Here is an 18,215-nt window from a genome sequence, read left to right on the forward strand (position 1 = left end):
TTTACCGTGAGAGTGTCGACTGTCGCGGCGCTCGCAGGCGCGTCCAGGTCTGACGATGCCGTCACGGCTGCGGGACAACGGGTAAGGTGGCGGGTGTCAGGTGTGATGGTACAGGTCGAGTCGAGGAAGAGGATACCAGCACTTCAGGCTGAGGAGGAGTATGGGGAATTCCTCCACCTGGCCACCTCTTTATTAGTCCCCTCGCGCCCTCCTCGTCTTGCTGGGCCGTTCCTTCCCTTCCATCCTGCCCCTCTATGTTCTTCACCCCTCCCCTCACCTTCCTCCAGCCTCGCCTTGCTTCGACCAGTCGCCCTCTGTTTTACAGCGTTCGCAGAAGCGTCTTTACTCGTCCTCTGCGTCCCCAGTATCCTCGAAACCTTTTCCACAGCCTCGCCACAATGTCCTCCCCGACCGTCAAGCTTAGCAGCGGCTATGAGATGCCCCTTGTGGGCTTCGGCCTCTGGAAGGTCGACAACGCTACCTGCGCTGACACTGTCTACAATGCTATCAAGGCGGGCTACCGCCTGTTCGATGGCGCATGCGGTACGTACACCACTGCTTCCACCTTTCTGGATGCACATGCCCCGAGACGGAATACGGATAGGACAACTCGAGGGGAACCTGGGCGTGAAAGAGTTGGGGAGCAGGTCTGCTGCCCCTCCATGGGAACCCCCACCATGCAGGAACCGCCCCTCGCTGTCCCCGTCCCGTCGCCCCCTCCGTCCTCGTGAGCTCCACATGCCAATATTTCCGGCTCCATTGAATTTTGCCGGGCGGTTGTTGCCGGATATTTTCAAGGGAGAAGTGATCTATTGTTTTGGGGAGTTTCTCGCTAGATGGTCTGAAATTCATGTGGTGCCCAAGGACCACCGGCTCCGAGCTGGATCGGGGAGCTCATTGCTGACTAGAGGCTTCGTCTAGATTATGGCAACGAGAAGGAGTGCGGTGATGGTGTCGCCCGCGCCATCAAGGATGGCCTGGTGAAGCGTGAGGACCTCTTCATCGTCTCTAAGCTGTGGCAGACCTTCCACGACGAGGACAAGGTCGAGCCCATCACCCGCCGCCAGCTCGCCGACTGGCAGATCGACTACTTCGACCTCTTCCTCATTCACTTCCCCGTCGCCCTCGAGTATGTCGACCCCAGCGTCCGTTACCCTCCCGGCTGGTTCGTCGATGGCGTCAGCGAGGTCCGCTGGAGCAAGGCTACCAACCAGGAGACGTGGGGCGCCATGGAGAAGCTTGTTGAGAAGGGCCTTGCCCGCAGCATCGGTGTCTCCAACTACCAGGCCCAGACTCTTTACGATACCCTGAAGTATGCCAAGATCCGCCCTGCTACCCTCCAGGTCGAGCTGCACCCCTACCTTCAGCAGGATCTGCTCGTCCGCCTCGCCAAGGCCGAGGGCATTGTTGTCACTGCCTACTCCTCCTTCGGCCCTACCGGCTTTATTGAGCTCGACATGGACCGTGCCAAGAACGCCTCCCCCCTCATGGAGCACGAAGCCATCAAGGCCATGGCCGCCAAGCACAACAAGACCCCCGCCCAGGTTCTCCTGCGCTGGGCTACCCAGCGCGGCATCGCTGTCATCCCCAAGACCTCCCGTCCGGCTGTCATGGCCCAGAACCTCGACTGCTGCAGCTTCGATCTTGACCAGGAGGAGATTGACCGTATCTCCAAGATGGACCTGAACCTCAAGTTTAACCAGCCCACCAACGTGAGTTCTCCTCCGCCGGGGTTTTTCTTATGTGATCAAGGCCCCAGCTAATTCCCCTCCCACTTGCAGTACTTCGACTCCGAGAAGCTCTGGATCTTCGGTTAGAGACCATCCTGCACCCAAGATGTAAACGAAAAAAAATTTGGAATTTGGGCGACGTGTGCGCAAGCAGTGGGCAGCTGCATGTGACCTGTAGATACTCATTTATTCGAGGGGGTATGTTGCTAGAATACAAATCAGTTAAATCCCAAGCCCCTCGGGTCCCAATGATATTTGATGACCTTGCACATCTGTTTGCCAAACCCAAGTCTCATTCCTAATCCTACCATGGACATCTGACTAATATGGCGTCCTAAACCCAAAGACTGGCGAGTGCCAGTGCTGCAGCTGTATAAACCATGAAACGCCTTGCTAATCCATAGCCATTATTCCGCACCTTGGATTGCTGGTCCTTAAACCTTGACAAATGCTAGGTAGCGCTGTTAGCCAAATAACAGTTCAAGAACAGGGCAGAGAGCGTGGCCACTTACTCGCATCAATCTGGCTAACCTGTGGTAGCGCCAACCTCACCTTGTTCCTATACAGAGCCGGGCCACGTAGCTGCAGGGGATTGCCCTCAAAGTAGACAGTCGTCAGACTCTCTTTGTCCTTGAGCTCCCTCTCGACGTCGTTGAAGTCTGCGATTTGGTTGTAGCTCGCCCAGACCTCCTCCAGCTTCTTCAGGTTTCCTAGCCCTTTGAGACTGGAGACCTGGTTATTCGAAATGTCCAACACCCTCAGGTTGGCATTTTCTTCGATTCCTTCTAGCGACTTGAGCATGTTGTGCGAAATGTAGAGCTCTTCCAGCGAGGGCACCTCCCTGAGCGGCGAGAGGTCCTGGATGCGGTTCGATTGTATGCTGAGGAGTCGAAGTTTGAGCAAGCCACTCAATCCCGTAATCTCCGTGATTTTATTCTTGGCCACCCATAACTCCTCCAGATTTTGTAGTGTCTCCAGGTTCCGCATCTCACGGATACGATTTGAGCCAAGCTCCAATGACGTCAACTTAGTCAGGCCCTCCAGGCCTTCAATCTTGCCTATCTTGTTTGCAACGAGGAACAATTCCTTAAGCTCGGTGAGATGACTAATATTTTTTATGTGCTTGATCTTGTTGAAGCTGAGATCTAGAGACTTGAGTTTGGTGAGCTCGTCGAGGCCACGCATGTGGGAAATTAAGTTATCGTAGAGGTCGATGTCTTCGAGGGTGCCTGCGAGGCACTCTAATCCGTCAATTTTCTGGATGCTGTTTTGCCGGAGGCATATCCGGATGACATTCTTGAATCGTTCTAGTCGAAGTGAGGGGATGGAACCGACTCGGGCGTGGGAGCACATGATTTCGTCGGTCTCGGAATCTTCGCTGTCGAGGAGGTCTGCGTGGGTGTGATTTTAGCAACTATATTCGCACGAAAAATACCTAGATTGAATCGACTCACCCTCGTCGGCACTGATCTCCTCGCCCTCCATGACGTTCTCGTCGTCTGAGTACTCGGGGTCCGACAGGGCTTCTGGATTGGACAGGAGGGCAGACTTGGGGACACGAAGCTTCCCATCCCAGCCCTTGCTATTCTTCATTCCTGGGCTTGTCTGGCCCTCGGATCTAGGAGAAGCGTGCTCCTCAGGGATCTCAATGTGGGCGTGGCCATCGCCGTCTTTGTTGACGGGGGCCGGCATCGTGACGTTACGAGCGGGGTTCGGCTAGAGAAGGCGGCGATAGTAAGCGATTTGCAGAGCTCAGCGTGCGCCAGGTGGTGTAATCGGGAGAGAGAGGGAAATTGAAGCGAGGATGCGAGAAAAGTAAAATCAGGCTACGTCAATAGGTGAGACGCCTCTTGATAATCACGGGAGTTTGAGGGAGCTGCGGGGTGGGACCCTGCTTTTTGGCTCTTGCCTGTTTGTCGTCGACCCCTCATTGGTGATCGGCCAACTTCGAGGCGTTAAGTGGTCGGTACGTACTGCGTACTTCCCCACTACTGCCAAATTCGCACGCCCAAGGTCAGTATAAACCCACAACCAAAGCCCCTTGGGTACACAAGCCCTTGCCCGATCCGTACGCAAAGCACTGAGACCCCTATTTAGATTGAAGATCCTACACAAGAATTAGTTAAGTAGATAATGGGAAGCGCTTTTAATTAGGTTATAGTTTAAGTTAATGGTTCAAGCTTCGCTTTTTATTAATCTATCTATATAGTATCTATCCTCATATTCTACAGGGTTGATGCCCTTCCTCCGTGTCTGGCGCCGCGCCGTTGGCAGAGCTACTCAGCGTTTCTACTCGTGTTCGCCGATCCTCTCTATAGCTCCGTGCTGTCCAGACGGCGGACTTTATGACTGCAGAGGCGTATCCCTTTGACATGGAGTTCCTGAAGAAGATGTCCCCGAGGATTGTGAACGAGGTGGAGGGCGTTAGCCTTGTTACCTACAACACCACCAGCAAGCCTCCTAGCACCATCGAGCTCCAGGAAAGAGGCAATGCCACTTGGCTATGCCGAGACGCTGCCCAGCAAGTCAAGACGAAAATATAAAATCAGGGCCGGCGTTTGTGGTGGGTTCAGGGACGCACAAGCCCTGGGGTAAAGGTATATAGCAACAGGCACCTAGAAAGATAGTCTCATAGAGCATTAGACATTTCTTATCGAACGAATATAGACTCGAGCAATTAGCATTTGTCACTCCGAGGTGGCATGACCCTAGACAAATGCCGACTGTTGCACTTGTGTGGGCCGCAGGCGATGGGGAGTCGTCACGTCACCTAGCGGAGCTTCTCCTTCTCCTTCCCCACCAGACCAACATCTCTGATGTCGGCTCGACGCGTGTCAACTCCGATTGAACAACTACTTTTATCCAGCCCGACCTGCGCAACGACGACGACGACAACGACAACGACGTCATGCAATTCGCAAGCCGAACCCATCAACAGACGGATTGAACCATTACCTGCAGCGTTCCACTGCCCGCCAGCTACCCACTTTCTGTTCTCGATGCCGCCCTCCTCGACTCCCCTATGGCGATGCACTCCATCGGCCTCTCGCCCGCAAGACGGACGAACAGGTTGAAACATGTTGTGCGCTACATAGCCAGAAACCACCCATTACATGTCCCATGCAAACGACAGATCCATGTCCCGTCGGTCGTTGCGCCGCCTCTCATCCTGACGGGACTCTTTATAACCCTCTGGACCTGGAAGTGCACCATGCTAGTCTTATTCCAAAACACCATTATCTACAATCCTTTCATGCCACCGAATGCGCGCGGCATGCGCATCGAGGAATTTGCACGTCAGTGTCGTGGCATTCAATGGCGCGAGGAGAGGATTCGCTCGTTGGACGGCACCGAGGTTGCCCTTTGTGTCGCCGAGGACGAGACACAAGGCGCAATAAAACATGGTACCTCGAAGAAGACTCCAGTTTACATCTTGTTTTTCCAAGGCAAGTTTGCCCACGCCCAGAAAGTCTTTCCGTTATGGCCGCTGACTCGACTAGGTAATGCTTCCTCATTACCACCTCGATTACCAGATCTATCATGGGTTCTCCGTCGGCTCCGGGATTCCGATGAAGCTTTCCGCTACACGATGATATGCCTTAGCTATCGGGGTTACTGGACCTCGCACGACCGCCCGTCCGAGCCGGGGATCAACAAAGATGCGGAAGCTGTGTTGCGCTGGGTATCCGAATTCCACCACCGCCGAGACCCAAAGAGGGAATACCCTGAACCGATTGTCGTCCTGTATGGGCAAAGTATCGGTTGTGGGTTTGCCACGAACCTTGCCGCGACGACCAATACGATGCGAATCGATGCGCTGGTGTTGGAGACACCCTTTACCTCGACGCGAGATATGCTGAAGGCACTGTACCCTCAAAAGTGGCTGCCATACCAATATTTGTGGCCTTTTCTCCGAAACTACCTCGATAGCTGGACAAACCTGAGGATAATCGCCGAAAAAGCAACTAGTGGGCGCGCACCGACCGTTCACATGATCGAGGCCGGCAACGACGAGCTGGTCCCTGCTGAGCTCGGCCAACGCCTATACGAACGGTGCCAGGATGTTGGGCTGTCGGTGGAGCGGTGCAAGGTCCGCGGGGCGCTTCACAATGAAGCCATTGTGAGGGTCCAAGGCAAAAATCTCATTGCGCAGTCCATCGCGTCAGCCGTTGCAGGGGCGCGGACCGGTGGATCGCAAGCCGGCAGAATTGCTACTGGCTGAGGATGGGCAAGCAAGAATGGCCGCCATGGTTTTTAATGCCACCAACTGTCATCCTTGCCTCGTTTCTTGCCTCTCTTTCCAGGGTGAAATCAGGCATCAAGTGGCGAAGACAGCGTGAAGATCGGCCCGTCGCTGGAATAGTTCGCCGAAGACGACGTCACGTTGTACCGTATACCCGGCTCCTCTGAGATAGTAAGTATCTGCACTATCAACACCCTAGTCTGTGGGTTGCGACCCGTTGCAATCTGGTTGCAGTCCACAAGCCAGGCGACTGTGACTGTGAGTCTGTGAGTCTATGAGCTTGCGAGGTGTGCACCCGAAGGCACACGTTTCAACCGTCGCCGTGCTTGTCTGATAGAGGCCCAAAAAGATAGGCTCCAACCACTGCAGCAGTGCGACGAGCCATGGGATCAATTGAAAAATACAGGTTCCTATGGGTATTTCAATTGCACTTGCAAACATTTCATTTTAATCTGCACCCAGAATTTGGGGCACCAGGACTCCATAAGTTCGCTAGTCCTGCACGCACTACCGCAGAGTCCTGGCCCAGGCTGGCGTGGAGAGCATTTCTGTCTCCGACTCACCCAATATACGCGCCCCTGTCCGCACGGAGCTCCCAGCACCCACAGCCTTCCTTTTTCTCACAACTGACTCGACGCTTCCCTGGCAGGCTGCAGCTGTCCGTCGCAGAAGGACATGCCCTTGTACCCCGTCCGTATAGCCCTTGCAATGTGACGAGCAAAAAAAGGGAAAGTGACTAGAAATATACTTCAAAGGTACATGCGGCCATCACGTGAAGTCGTGGCAAGGACGCGGCTTGGTTTGCCTTGATCCACCCCACCACAACGCGTAAACCAGTCAGAGACGACACGCGTCGGCCCAACTACCATAGTACTTATCACCAGCCTGCCCTCGCCGCCTCACTGAGCCGGGGGGCCATGGGTGTTCTCGCAAAGCCATTTCCGCCTGGACGCACTGTCTAGGCTGGCTGTGACTCTATAAAGTCAGGCTTCCGCCTCGAATTTCGTAGAATTTTCACCTTTACCCGCCCTCTGGTTGGAAGCCTGAAACCTAAGGTAGGTCAGCGACAATTCTTCATCTGCGCCATCGAACTCGATAATTCTGTCCTTCTTTGTCTTTTTATTGCCTTGAATTCCTACGAGCGTGAAATACACCATTCACATCTCCACATTCCAACAAAATTCGTTACCAACACCAACACCAACAACACCAACAACACCATGTTCACCAGCAGCCGGCAGTTCAAAACATCTAGCAAGAGCTTCTCCAAGAGCCACAAAGTCAACAAATCTAGCTCTTCTTTTAGCAAGGACAGCGGCGTTACAAAGAGGCGTCATGAATCTCGCCACCGACGGCCGACAACGGCCTCAACGTCCACCACTGCCGATACAATGATGCCCAAGTATGTTTCAGTCTCCCCATCGACAATATGAATCCCAACTGACGGAAGCCAAAGCAACTCATCCATCGTTACCCTCGTCGTTGGTGGCGAGCAGAGACTCTTTGCTGCTCACGAAGATATTCTCTGCTCTAGCCCTTTCTTCGCAAGCGCCCTACGAAACGGATACATGGATCCTGTCACTAAGCGGATCGCTCTGCCCGACGAAGAGCCAGAGATCTTTAGTTCTGTCCTCGAGTACCTCTACAAAGGCGACTACTTTCCTCGTTTAGTGCACAACAAGCGGAGGCACTCGTACGAACTAGAGCAGACTCACGACGATGAGCACGGGTCCACCGAGAGCACTGTCTACCACCATGGCGTCGATGGCGACTTGCTCAAGGATACTGTCATCTATTGTGCCGCTGAAAGATACGGCCTTGATGAATTAAAGAAGATTTCGCTTCGGAAACAAGGTCTCCGTGAGTTGCATCCTTTCTCCTGCCGTCACAGGCCACTGTCTAACCATTCATCCAAAGAGTCCGGGATCCAGTGCAGCACAATCTTGGCCTCGGCTCGTTACGCCTATGCCAACACACCAGACAACGACTCTAAGCTCCGCGCTCACTACCTTGCGCTCATCATTCGCTCTCGCGCTACTTTCAAGCGAAGCGGTACAATGCAGCTAGAGATGTTCAACGGCGGCACCCAGCTGTTTTTTGATCTTTTCGTTGCTCTTAGTAACCACGTTGACGATATTTCATCTGCTTCGTGAGTATCCTTCCTGGTGATTCTCTTGTAATAGAAGCTAACTCATCACAAGGGGAACGCCGCGATCCAACCGCTTCCTCTCTTAATTTAATTTTTTTTGCGTACTCTCATTTGTCCAACGGCCGTTAATGATTGTACGGTTTTTGTTTGGTTTTTTTTTTTTCAATTTCCTTCTTGACTACATTGAGCCGGTTTGCAACAACAAGAATGACACTATTCACAAACCGGCGCTGGGGCGTTAATTAGGGTTTTGTTCTTCTTCTATCTCTCTCTTTTGTCCGTTTCACTGCGGCATACGGTTACCCGTGTACAAATATTCTTCTAGTGTGGAATTTTTGGGATGTAATTATACCTGGTGTTTTGGGTTCTTTTCTACTGAGGGGATAAAGGGGCTCATGGCAACGGCAGGCCGCAGGATCAAGACTGACATCCTTGCCTTTTGGGAATTTTGTATCACCACTTCACACCTTCGTCCTTGTTCCTTGGTTCTTATGCTATTTCTGAGTTATTTCCACGTATTTCTGGACCTTGATGGTCCTGTGCTAGAACAATAGAAATGAAAATTTACATGAATAGGACCGAGTCCCCTTTGTTTCCATGGTCCGCGGAAATTCCGACCGTGCATTTCGTACGCAACCATCTTTTGGCATGCCGAGACAACATGATTGTGCGAGCCCTTGTCTGGCGTGAAACAAGGCTTGCTATTGAGGCCGGAAGGATGCCCCGGGCAAAGTACCCCAAAAGTGTGACTCACGGTACGACAGCGTCGGAGACACTCAAGGGTGTGAATCCGCGTGAGGGGGTGTGGTATCCACCCGGACCATAAGGACGGGATGGTCAAAGCAGGCCGAGGCTTTAACAGCATCCTTTTTCTCATTGATATGCGACTGGGGCGTCTATTGAGTCTTCGTACTTGGTGGTGTAATACCCCGGCCAGATTATGAAGTTGGGTCTCTTCCGGGCTGGGTGCGCTCTCCGCGATGAGGGGTGGCACACGAGCCACCAGTGCTTGAGCTCAGATGACAGCACCATTACTATTGAATGGTAATAGTAACGAAGAGCAAAGATGTAGTAGGTTGACATGGCCAAAAAAAAAGCAGCCTTAGTCTCCAGACCACCCCTGTATTCCCGGTACCACCAACTCGAAAATGTCATCATAGCTCCTAGATGCCTCTCTTCCGTCGCCGACAAACGGTATGGATAGAATAGTGCGCCATAAAGTCGTAGTTCATGTTAATCTTCGTCATGTGTGCCACTTACACGCCGGTTCCCGGGAACGCACCCTTCTTTGACAGCACAACGGTAGCGCGCTCCCGTGCAATGTAACCTTTCATCAGGTCCTGCAGATTCGAACATGTCAGCGACTTGATAACTGGAAAACAAAGGGGGTGTGCAGAGCGAGGCTAAGCAGTTGATGCTCGGAATGATGCAGGGTGGTGTCACGGGCCAAGTCGCTTTGTGGCCTGAATAGTGACCGAATCCGACGCAGCCATGACTCTTCTAAAAAAAAAAAAAAAGGAGGCAACCAAATGCGCCTGGCTCGTCCAAACCCCGAGATGTTCACGCAACTCACCTTATAGATCATATTGGCCAATAGGCACTCGACCTCGTCAGGGTCAACGGTTTGGCCGCCACTCTCCATACTGATGGCAGCTTGAAACTCGGCAAGAGGAATGCGCGTGCGCCTCACCGGAGGCGCATTTTCCTCCTTGGGTTCCTCGAAACCTCCTGCGATAAACACCTTGCGAAGAAGATTGCGCAATGCGATGTCTCGTCCACGTTCGAGGGTTAGGTAGATGCGACGCTTGACGAACTCATCCTCACCTTTCTGGAGGGCGAGGTCGAAGGAATGTAGGTCTCCGCGACGGATACATTGAGCCAAAGGTAGAAAAAGCTCTTGGAGGCGTGGGTATGGTTCGAGGAGCTTCTTCGTCGGGAGAACGTGGCTAGTCAGAAGTCTGCATGGGATAAGATAAATCAGGATGCGCCTATAGATTGATACGTCAGTAGTTGATTAACCCTACGGGCAGTGTTTGCACAAACTCAAGATTGGACTTTGCGTATCGTGAGCAAAGCAGCCACGCTTCCGTTAAGTGTTTCTCGGCCTGCAGGCGTGGTCAGTAACTGGAATGAATTTCCCCAATCCCCTAGAACTTACCTGGACGTAGTTCTCCTCCAGGAAGAATAGAACACCCTCATAGTACTTGAAGGTGACTCTCTGGGACTTGGGGAATGACTCAAGGGGCGGCATATCATTCCGTTGGTTGTAGGCCGCAAGACTCGTGAGGATTGTTCGGGACAGTGACGCCGAGTTGAGCTTGAAATACGTCTTGAAGAGTAAGTTGACGATGAAGTAGATGCCCCATTTTCTCGACTGTTCAAGCGGAGCTCTTCAACGGCATTAGCTTTAAACTATTATTTACGGCAACGAAAACACTCACCGATCGGTCAGACAAAGGGTGAATATCCGCTTCAAGTGCTGCTCGCAATCTCGGAGTTGGGCCTGCTTCTCGCCTTCGGCATCGAAGTCATCTTGAATGAGCATGGCCCCCGAATCATCAGCGGCAGAGCGTCTACGCTCTTCATCGGATTTGATGGCGAAGAGCCTCAAATATTTGCCGACCATGTACAGACTTGGTATAGTCCAGGCTTCAAAACCGTGGCTGTTGTAGCCACGAATGAGCACCGAGGTTAAATCCTTCCACGTATCGTACACCTTGGTCCATGAAGACTAACACCAATGTTAGCTTCGAGTTCGAGGATTACCATCACAGAAGTAACGCCCCGACCTTTCCGCTTTCACCCGCCAGGATCTCCCCAAGAGCCTTCCAGTAAGCTGCGTACACATCGGCCCATCCGTTGACCTCATCCTGGCTGAGACCGCCCCTATGCGACATGCTGGCCTTGATAAAGTGTCTTACATCGCCCTTGACGCTGTGAGTGTTGGTACTTTGCCACACCTGTGTCAGCTTGTGAGGCTGGCTCGGAGGAGCCACCGGAGTTAGAGTCTGCGCGAGCTCATAGCCATTGCGCGTCTTGTGAGCTTTCGCGAACTCTTCAAATAGTTCGTTCATGGTTGCAATGTGACAGCCCATATCACCTGAACTGGATCCCGTTTCGACTTTGGAGCCCCCACAGTGAACGTAACGGAGAGGGTGGTTCGCGTCGATCCCCTTCTGAGGTCGCGGAGCGCGGGTTCGCAGAGCAAGGATTGCACCGTTCAAGGTCGCATGAATTATTCGATTGCTGGAAGATTGAACACAATGTTTCTAGACTGGGTAGAGATGCTTAGTGGTGACATGAAGGGTCCCAATGGAGCTGGCAGCAACCGCTTCTGATTGGACGTTAGTGGGGGATCTCTGGAGCCTTTGGAGGTGCAGGTGAGTTCCAGGTGGAATTGAGTCCCAGCACGTGACAGAGATGGTGGTGGGGCCCGGCCGCCCAATCATTGGTGGGGTCAAAGCCCTGCAGCCGATTTGTGCCTTAGCCCTCCCCATGGCCGCACACAAAAAAAATCGCTGCGACTCAACCAACTTCGGCCATCACCAAATTTCGAGGTAGTTGACGACATAATCAACCGCAACAGTAAGTTGTCCGCGCTCGGGCTAGCACGCTGGATTGTATATACTGACAAGCAATACAGATGGGTAAGTCGACTTGCTTTCACAAACGCATCTCTTTTTTCGAAATGAATCCGCCGACGAAGAGGACGGCTGGGGTCTACTTGAATACCTACCTGGACACGATGGGACGCCATCGAGGCCTCAATTGAAGAGACGACTCCTTCACCATGGGCAGGCATTCTCCAGAGTTTTAATGGATATACCGGAAGGGGTGCAAATCCTCCAAGGGCTCTGCAGCGACGGCGGTGGAGAATTTGGACGACAAACAAAGCTTTTGACGCCAGGCAAACCGCACACGAACCACCTCGACTACGACCGACCACCGTCCTCTTCAGCGGCTGCAGCATTTGGAATGAGAGATTGCTTGGATTTTTGATCGTGCCACTAACCCAGCATCTCCAGGTCGTCTTCAGGAATACGAGGTCATCGGGCGCCATCTGCCCACCGAGGCCAACCCCGAGCCCTCGCTCTACCGCATGACCATCTTCGCCCCCAACGAGGTTGTCGCCAAGTCCCGCTTCTGGTACTTCCTGCGCGGCCTGAAGAAGGTCAAGAAGGCCACCGGTGAGATCGTCTCCGTCAAGGTGGTACGTACTTCGCAAACAAGATCAAGGATTTTCCCCTCCTTACCACGTTCGGACCTAACAAACAAATGCAGCTCCACGAGAAGCACCCCGAGAAGGTCAAGAACTTCGGCATCTGGATCCGCTACGACTCTCGCTCCGGCACCCACAACATGTACAAGGAGTACCGTGAGATGTCGCGCTCCGACGCCGTCGAGGCCCTGTACTCCGACATGGCCGCTCGCCACCGCGCTCGCTTCAGATCCATCCACGTACGTCTCACACGGCACCGTGATGTATTTTTTTTCCTTTGGCCACATTAGACTAACAGCAACCAGATCCTCCGCGTCATCGAGCTCGAGAAGACCGAGGACATCAAGCGCCCCTACATCCGCCAACTCGTCACCAAGGACCTCAAGTTCCCTCTCCCCCACCGCATCACCAAGCAGAGCACGAAGAAGGTGTTCAGCGCCAAGCGACCTTCGACTTTCGCTTAGATTGTTTTCGGGTTACGCGCGGACGGTTGGGCTGGCTTTGCGGGTGTTCACTAAGGATCATGGAAATATCAAATGCATGGGCTCGGAAAACGGGCTATGAATGAACCAAAATTCTGAACAACCCAGTGTGTTGGTGACGGGGGTCGTGATCTTGCTTCTGTGATTCGACGCTAACTGGCTACAAAACATGCTGTCCCAACCCAACCCACGATCCTGCCTTAAGAATCCCCCGCGCTATCTGGCGAGTGGTCTATCTGTGTATCATTCAAGAATTCTCTCCATGGTGCCATATCAAATGAGATGTTGCTATCCAATGGCTGGTCGAAATTGACATTTGTCAACTCAGTTGGGTATTGGAATAGAGAGGATGGATCCATGCTCATCGAGTCGAAGGGCTCTGTGTAGATCGCACCTGGTACCCCGAATAGGATGCCGTCCTCTGAGACTGGTCTAGACGCGCCTAATATATCTGGTGATCCATGTGGCTGGTGTTGTGCGGCTGTCGACAGTTGCTGAGAGTCGTTGATTGTGAGGTCCCTCATCATGGAATCTGCCCTCGCCTCCTTGGCCTTCTTGTAGAGTTTCCTGACAGGGCGCCACAGCGGACCCCGAGCTGAGTCTGCCACGGTATTGCTCCACAGTGGGAAGACACGATCGACGACCATCCATGCGTAGTCGGCCAGTTCCCCCTTGGTCTGGATACACAGTTCCGCCAGGGCAACAGCCAGAGGATGCCACTGGACGTAGCAGCGCGTCCACCAGTCGAAGCGATTCTTCCAAGGCCGATCGGTCATGCGATCTGACAGCTCCATGACAGACACGGCAGTGCGCAGCATGGTCTCACGCGAGACGGGCATGGGGGCCACGCTAGGTTGGGCGGAGAAGGGGTATTGAACGATGAGCCAGAGCTTGAGAATGACCAGGCGGGCAACCTCTGAGGCGTATCGCGAGCTGAGGTGAGAGGAGTCAGCGACATGGATGAAGTCGTGCTCGAGGCCGCGGACGTGCTGGATGAGCTCGTCCTCAGTGTGAAGGCGACTTTGGGGATCACTGTGGGTGGGTGGGTGGGTGATGTAGCCAAAAACGAGGCATCGTGCTGTGCACATGCAAATAACGTTCTCTGCCGGCGTAGCCTTGGGGATCAACGGCACCGTGGAACCGGGACCAAAGTCGTCGTCGTCAATGTTGGTCGGTCTGGATGTGTTATAGGAAGTAGGGGCGAGGATGGCGTCGGAGCCACGGTCTTCAGCGGCGCGAATGTCAAGGACAGCAATGAAGTACCAGAGGCGGCGGCGCATCTCAGCCTCGAAAGGCGGGAAGCGGCGGCCGTCGCCATCACGATGGAGGTTCATGGCCTGGCCGAGACGGACAACCGTGGATGTGAGGGCCCAGGAGGCCCGACCAATGGAGGAACACCGCAGCACGGTCACATACAGGGTGAAGGCCTGGAGGGCGACGAGGCAGTTGACGTTGAGATAGTCGGCCGCGGCAAGGGCCCGCTCAGCGTCAATGCGGTACCTCCTAGCCAGGACTTGTTGTCCTTCGCCGAGCTGTTTCTGGGCTTCCTCCTCGCTGAGGGTCGAGATAGCGGCAAAATAGACGCAGAACAAGAGCGCATCATGTGAGGGCGGGGATTGGTGCTGGACTCCTGAACGGATAAAGACGTGTATGTCGTTCTCAAGGCTTGGGCGATGGAGGATCTTTACGAGAGGGTCAACGTTGCGGACATAGATGGCCCACAGGCGAAGAATCATGTCGGAAGAAGGATGAGACAGCTGACTGCGGTCGTGATAAGTCGGGTTGCCAAATACGAAGCCCGAGAGTTTGCCCAGTGACTGGAACTCTGTATCGTGAGACTCGGGCGAGTCTTGATCCTGATCACCATCATCGTCATCTTCCTCATCCGACGGCTGGTCCAAGGCCTGCTTGATGCCCTCGACCTCCTCGCAGAGATTGTCCCAGAACTCATGACTGAGATACCGTGTAGCTGTATCGGTAGGTGTACCCGCGGATGGCGTAGACCGTCCCTCCCAAGGCCCAATCCCAGCTCTCGGCCCGCCACCAGGCCTCTGCGGGGGACAGTCGGGTAATAAGCCCGATGGGTTCTTCTGCGACGTCTGACTGTCCAGCTCGTGGAGTTTGCCAGGGTCGGCCTGACCAACAATGCTCTCAAGACGGCTGATACGCTCGAGCAGCTCACTCTGGCGCGGCCTAGGGACGCGGCGGGTTGGTTTCCTCGAGGGATAGACGCATTCGAGGGTGACCCGTGAGCATTGGGTGCAGATGGGCTGGACCTTGTCGCACTTGATCTTGCGCTGGCGGCAGCTCGCGCAGCTGAGGACTTTTGCAGGGCGACCTTCTGCCATTGGGTGGCAGTAAAGAGCTGCGCGGAAAAGGATAGATGCCTCCGGGCAAGCTGACAAATTGACAATGTTGAGTCAGGCGGCGAAACTTCCAAGGCTGCAATTGGGTCAGGGAGGCGGATGGGCAAAAATGCAATCTTGGTACCTGTCGTTGTGGTGGCCGTTACAATTGGTGCCCAGACCTAGCTAGGATCCCTTCGCAATAGCTCATACCCAGGTATCTACCTAGTACTAGCACCTACCTCAGTAGGTATTTGCACTGCACATGTCAGCAGCTGATGCTAAGGTGCATTCTTCGACCCTGTCAGCATGGGTCTCAATACGAAGAGTGCCACTCATTCCTAGCACCTACAGCCGCGCAGGTGAAAGCTTGAGAGCTTGCGGTATAGCCTCATAGCAACCTATACCCCCCCTTTGCAGCCCCAGCATGCACGTAACTTTCTGGTGTGCCCGATGATGGCTCTCGACTATCTCGTATTCTCATACCCTGTTGCAAACCGTCGGAGTTGGATCCACCCAAAGTTCGGAACCCGCTAATACGTATATTAGCCTGTCCGGTGACTCACGGCCGATAGGTGGTGGTATAAAACGTACAGAGTCCCTTTGATCAGGTCTAGTTCCTGACTTCAACATCAAAACACCAGTGACCGGTCCATCAGTGCCGATCGTCAGTTTGTCGCCATGGCCGCACGAGCATCATCAGACCTGGATATCAACTCCCCACCAACAAGCTTGGAGTGGGTCACCGTCAAAACAACGCTCCCGAAGCTTCCCTTGGAGCCCATCGCGACCCGCCCATCTGTCAGGACTGAGAGGCTGCTCCTGCGGCCGATCCGGGAATCCGATGCCGAGGCCATCCACGAAATGCGGACTCAAGAAGAAGTCATGGTGTGGACGTCCAAGGGCACCGTCGACGTCGACATGGAGGAAACCAAGAAGAGTATGGAGAACAAGCTCCCTCCCAACGACATAACCAACTTCGACTTTGCCATCTGCCTCCACGAGACGGGCCAGCTGCTTGGCGTCGGGGGCTGTTTCAAGCGGCTCGGAGAACTTGGCTGGCCCTCGATAGGGTACATGTTGCGTAAGGAAGCCTGGGGCAAGGGCTACGGCAGCGAATTTCTGGGAGGGTTCCTCAAGGCCTGGTGGGCGCTACCACGGGAGGAGGTCGAGTACACGGTTGAGAGGAATACCGTCGACGGCGAGGGTGGTGTTGAGGAGGAGCGTATCGTGGCTGTCACTATCGTGGAGAACAAGGCCAGCCAGAATGTGATGAAGAAGAACGGACTGCGTCTCGTCAAGGTCTGGGAGGAGGAGGATCTGCGCGGGTCCGGTGAGATGGTCACGCTGCTGGGGTTTGCCATCAAGAAGCCCGAGGCGTGAGGGTCTTCCCTTTCCCTTTTTATTGATGATTTGTTTTTTTTTTGCTTTGGAAAAATGAGCAGCAAACAAAGGTTCTAGAATTCCTATGAGCGTGCGGACTACCCTGTGTAGCCAAGTTTCAAGATGCTAAATGCCTGCAACAGTCAAAATGCACAAAGTCCGTATCGGTGCTGGACGGACAATTGAGAAGTCCGGGGGCTCCGTCGATGATTATTTCCGCCGTGTAAACCAGTAGTAGTGTCCCTGGGTAATTGGACAAAATCATCCAGTGGCGCCATGTTCCACTATGGGCGGATGTCAGAAACATGGGATTATACTTCGTACTTGGGTTATAAATACTGGTAGTAGCAAGTTTGTCCTAGCACGTCAGCGTGACGGAGACATTTTCCGTTCCCCCGTCTCACAAAATTCGCAAAACCTTCTCCATTCTCTTAAGACCATTATCCTAGGAATCAAATATTAAATCAAGGTCACAAAAATGGCAACTCTCGACTACTCTACCCCTTCCCTCCTTGCCGTAGCCACCGGCATCGTTGGTTCGGCATGGGCCTCAGGTCAGTCTACAGTAAACCAGTCGCAGTCCCGTATATTGACACAATCGCAGGCTCCATTGCATCCATCACGCTGTTCGGTGTGCCCGCAGCTCGTGCCGTTCAGCAGTCGTCTGCCTACATCTGGCACGGCATGTTCCTCCGCGGCATGAATGTCATGCCCAAGGTCGCCATCGCCGTCGGCCTCTCCTACGGCTATGCTGCCTATGAGACGCACAGGGTAGGCGGCGACTGGAAGGGCTTCCTCGCCGCGGGGGGTCTGGTTGTCTCCATCGTCCCCTTTACTCTGCTCTTCATGAGCTCCACCAACGCCTCTCTCATCAGTGTTGCCAAAGGCTCGTCAGCTCTAGCGCAGGCCCAGGTGTCCCAGCTCATCGAGAAATGGGGGTATCTGAACTTGGCCAGAAGCTTGCTGCCTCTTGCTGGGGCCGTGACGGGCCTCGTTACATTTCTGAAGAACGTATCATAGACTGGGGGAAGTGACAAGAGAAGGGATAAGAAATTTATACATGGGATATCACATCAAAGAGACACACCAATGCTGTCTCTAGGCACTCTAGTCAGAATATCCTACTCAATCTGGTATTCGCATGCCAAATTCTCCCGTCTCCAGCTATCTATGGTCGGGATCTCGTCGACTATAGGCCAACCCCGAATCATTTCCGCCTCATTTCTCGCTCAAACTCGGAAATGGCCTTGCTGCAATGCCCAAGGTTGATCTTGGGCTCCCAGGTATCGTGATTACTAGGAAAGCCCTTCCACTTGACCTCGTAGAGGTGTTGGAGGGTTTCGGGGCAGATTCGAGACCCCACAATCCTCTCGACTTCCCACTCTCGGCTGGAAGCAGCCACCCCCTTATTTGCTTCTGCACCACGGGAGTTTGGCGCCCTGGTAGCTCTCGTACGGGCCGTAGTAGGCTTGAGCTGGGCCGAAGCGGCGGTCGCGGCAGTAGCAGCGGCAGCAGCAGCGACACCCTCCTGGAGCTTTGCAATACGGGCGCTCCTGCGAAGTCCTGTTGGCGGCATTGCTTGGGTGCGTTGACGGCGCTGGGCAGGCTGTTGAGCTTCGCCACTCATGCCCAGGCGGACGCCGCCGTCGTTATTCATCATGTGG

The 18,215-nt window shown here is 53.9% G+C and overlaps 10 protein-coding genes across 10 annotated transcripts; 6 read left to right on the plus strand and 4 right to left on the minus strand.

Moving 5' to 3' along the window:
• Positions 1-398: 398 nt before the first annotated feature.
• On the plus strand, positions 399-1,817 carry xyl1 (NADP-dependent oxidoreductase domain-containing protein; the record flags this gene model as incomplete). Its single annotated transcript, XM_083192843.1, has 3 exons — positions 399-543; positions 922-1,712; positions 1,782-1,817. 3 exons carry the CDS (start codon positions 399-401, stop codon positions 1,815-1,817), a joined length of 972 nt encoding a protein of 323 aa, XP_083051900.1.
• A 347-nt stretch (positions 1,818-2,164) lies between these two features.
• On the minus strand, positions 2,165-3,422 carry sds22 (uncharacterized protein; the record flags this gene model as incomplete). Its single annotated transcript, XM_083192844.1, has 3 exons — positions 2,165-2,181; positions 2,243-3,121; positions 3,185-3,422. 3 exons carry the CDS (start codon positions 3,420-3,422, stop codon positions 2,165-2,167), a joined length of 1,134 nt encoding a protein of 377 aa, XP_083051901.1.
• Positions 3,423-5,721: 2,299 nt separating this feature from the next.
• On the plus strand, positions 5,722-5,952 carry ACO1O0_003391 (Alpha/Beta hydrolase protein; the record flags this gene model as incomplete). The annotated part of the gene is made up of 1 exon (XM_083192845.1): positions 5,722-5,952. One exon carries the CDS (start codon positions 5,722-5,724, stop codon positions 5,950-5,952), a length of 231 nt encoding a protein of 76 aa, XP_083051902.1.
• A 1,412-nt stretch (positions 5,953-7,364) lies between these two features.
• On the plus strand, positions 7,365-8,126 carry ACO1O0_003392 (BTB/POZ domain-containing protein; the record flags this gene model as incomplete). Its single annotated transcript, XM_083192846.1, has 3 exons — positions 7,365-7,375; positions 7,424-7,833; positions 7,891-8,126. The coding sequence occupies 3 exons, from the start codon at positions 7,365-7,367 to the stop codon at positions 8,124-8,126; spliced, it is 657 nt and encodes a 218-aa protein (XP_083051903.1).
• A 1,252-nt stretch (positions 8,127-9,378) lies between these two features.
• Positions 9,379-11,196, minus strand: CSN12 (uncharacterized protein; the record flags this gene model as incomplete). The annotated part of the gene is made up of 6 exons (XM_083192847.1): positions 9,379-9,462; positions 9,696-10,080; positions 10,142-10,227; positions 10,281-10,512; positions 10,564-10,853; positions 10,912-11,196. 6 exons carry the CDS (start codon positions 11,194-11,196, stop codon positions 9,379-9,381), a joined length of 1,362 nt encoding a protein of 453 aa, XP_083051904.1.
• Positions 11,197-11,765: 569 nt separating this feature from the next.
• Positions 11,766-12,805, plus strand: RPL20B (60S ribosomal protein eL20; the record flags this gene model as incomplete). Its single annotated transcript, XM_083192848.1, has 4 exons — positions 11,766-11,769; positions 12,148-12,332; positions 12,404-12,580; positions 12,647-12,805. The coding sequence occupies 4 exons, from the start codon at positions 11,766-11,768 to the stop codon at positions 12,803-12,805; spliced, it is 525 nt and encodes a 174-aa protein (XP_083051905.1).
• A 218-nt stretch (positions 12,806-13,023) lies between these two features.
• ACO1O0_003395 (uncharacterized protein) lies at positions 13,024-15,171 on the minus strand (the record flags this gene model as incomplete). The annotated part of the gene is made up of 1 exon (XM_083192849.1): positions 13,024-15,171. One exon carries the CDS (start codon positions 15,169-15,171, stop codon positions 13,024-13,026), a length of 2,148 nt encoding a protein of 715 aa, XP_083051906.1.
• Positions 15,172-15,849: 678 nt separating this feature from the next.
• ACO1O0_003396 (GNAT domain-containing protein) lies at positions 15,850-16,551 on the plus strand (the record flags this gene model as incomplete). Its single annotated transcript, XM_083192850.1, has 1 exon — positions 15,850-16,551. One exon carries the CDS (start codon positions 15,850-15,852, stop codon positions 16,549-16,551), a length of 702 nt encoding a protein of 233 aa, XP_083051907.1.
• Positions 16,552-17,029: 478 nt separating this feature from the next.
• ACO1O0_003397 (anthrone oxygenase family protein) lies at positions 17,030-17,571 on the plus strand (the record flags this gene model as incomplete). The annotated part of the gene is made up of 2 exons (XM_083192851.1): positions 17,030-17,105; positions 17,156-17,571. 2 exons carry the CDS (start codon positions 17,030-17,032, stop codon positions 17,569-17,571), a joined length of 492 nt encoding a protein of 163 aa, XP_083051908.1.
• Positions 17,572-17,758: 187 nt separating this feature from the next.
• Positions 17,759-18,127, minus strand: ACO1O0_003398 (chromo domain-containing protein; the record flags this gene model as incomplete). Its single annotated transcript, XM_083192852.1, has 1 exon — positions 17,759-18,127. The coding sequence occupies one exon, from the start codon at positions 18,125-18,127 to the stop codon at positions 17,759-17,761; it is 369 nt and encodes a 122-aa protein (XP_083051909.1).
• Between the last annotated feature and the right edge of the window lie 88 nt (positions 18,128-18,215).

The sequence above is a fragment of the Amphichorda felina genome (assembly GCF_050947745.1).
Source record: "Amphichorda felina strain 45539 chromosome Unknown scaffold_3, whole genome shotgun sequence".
NCBI classification, from domain to species: domain Eukaryota; kingdom Fungi; phylum Ascomycota; class Sordariomycetes; order Hypocreales; family Bionectriaceae; genus Amphichorda; species Amphichorda felina.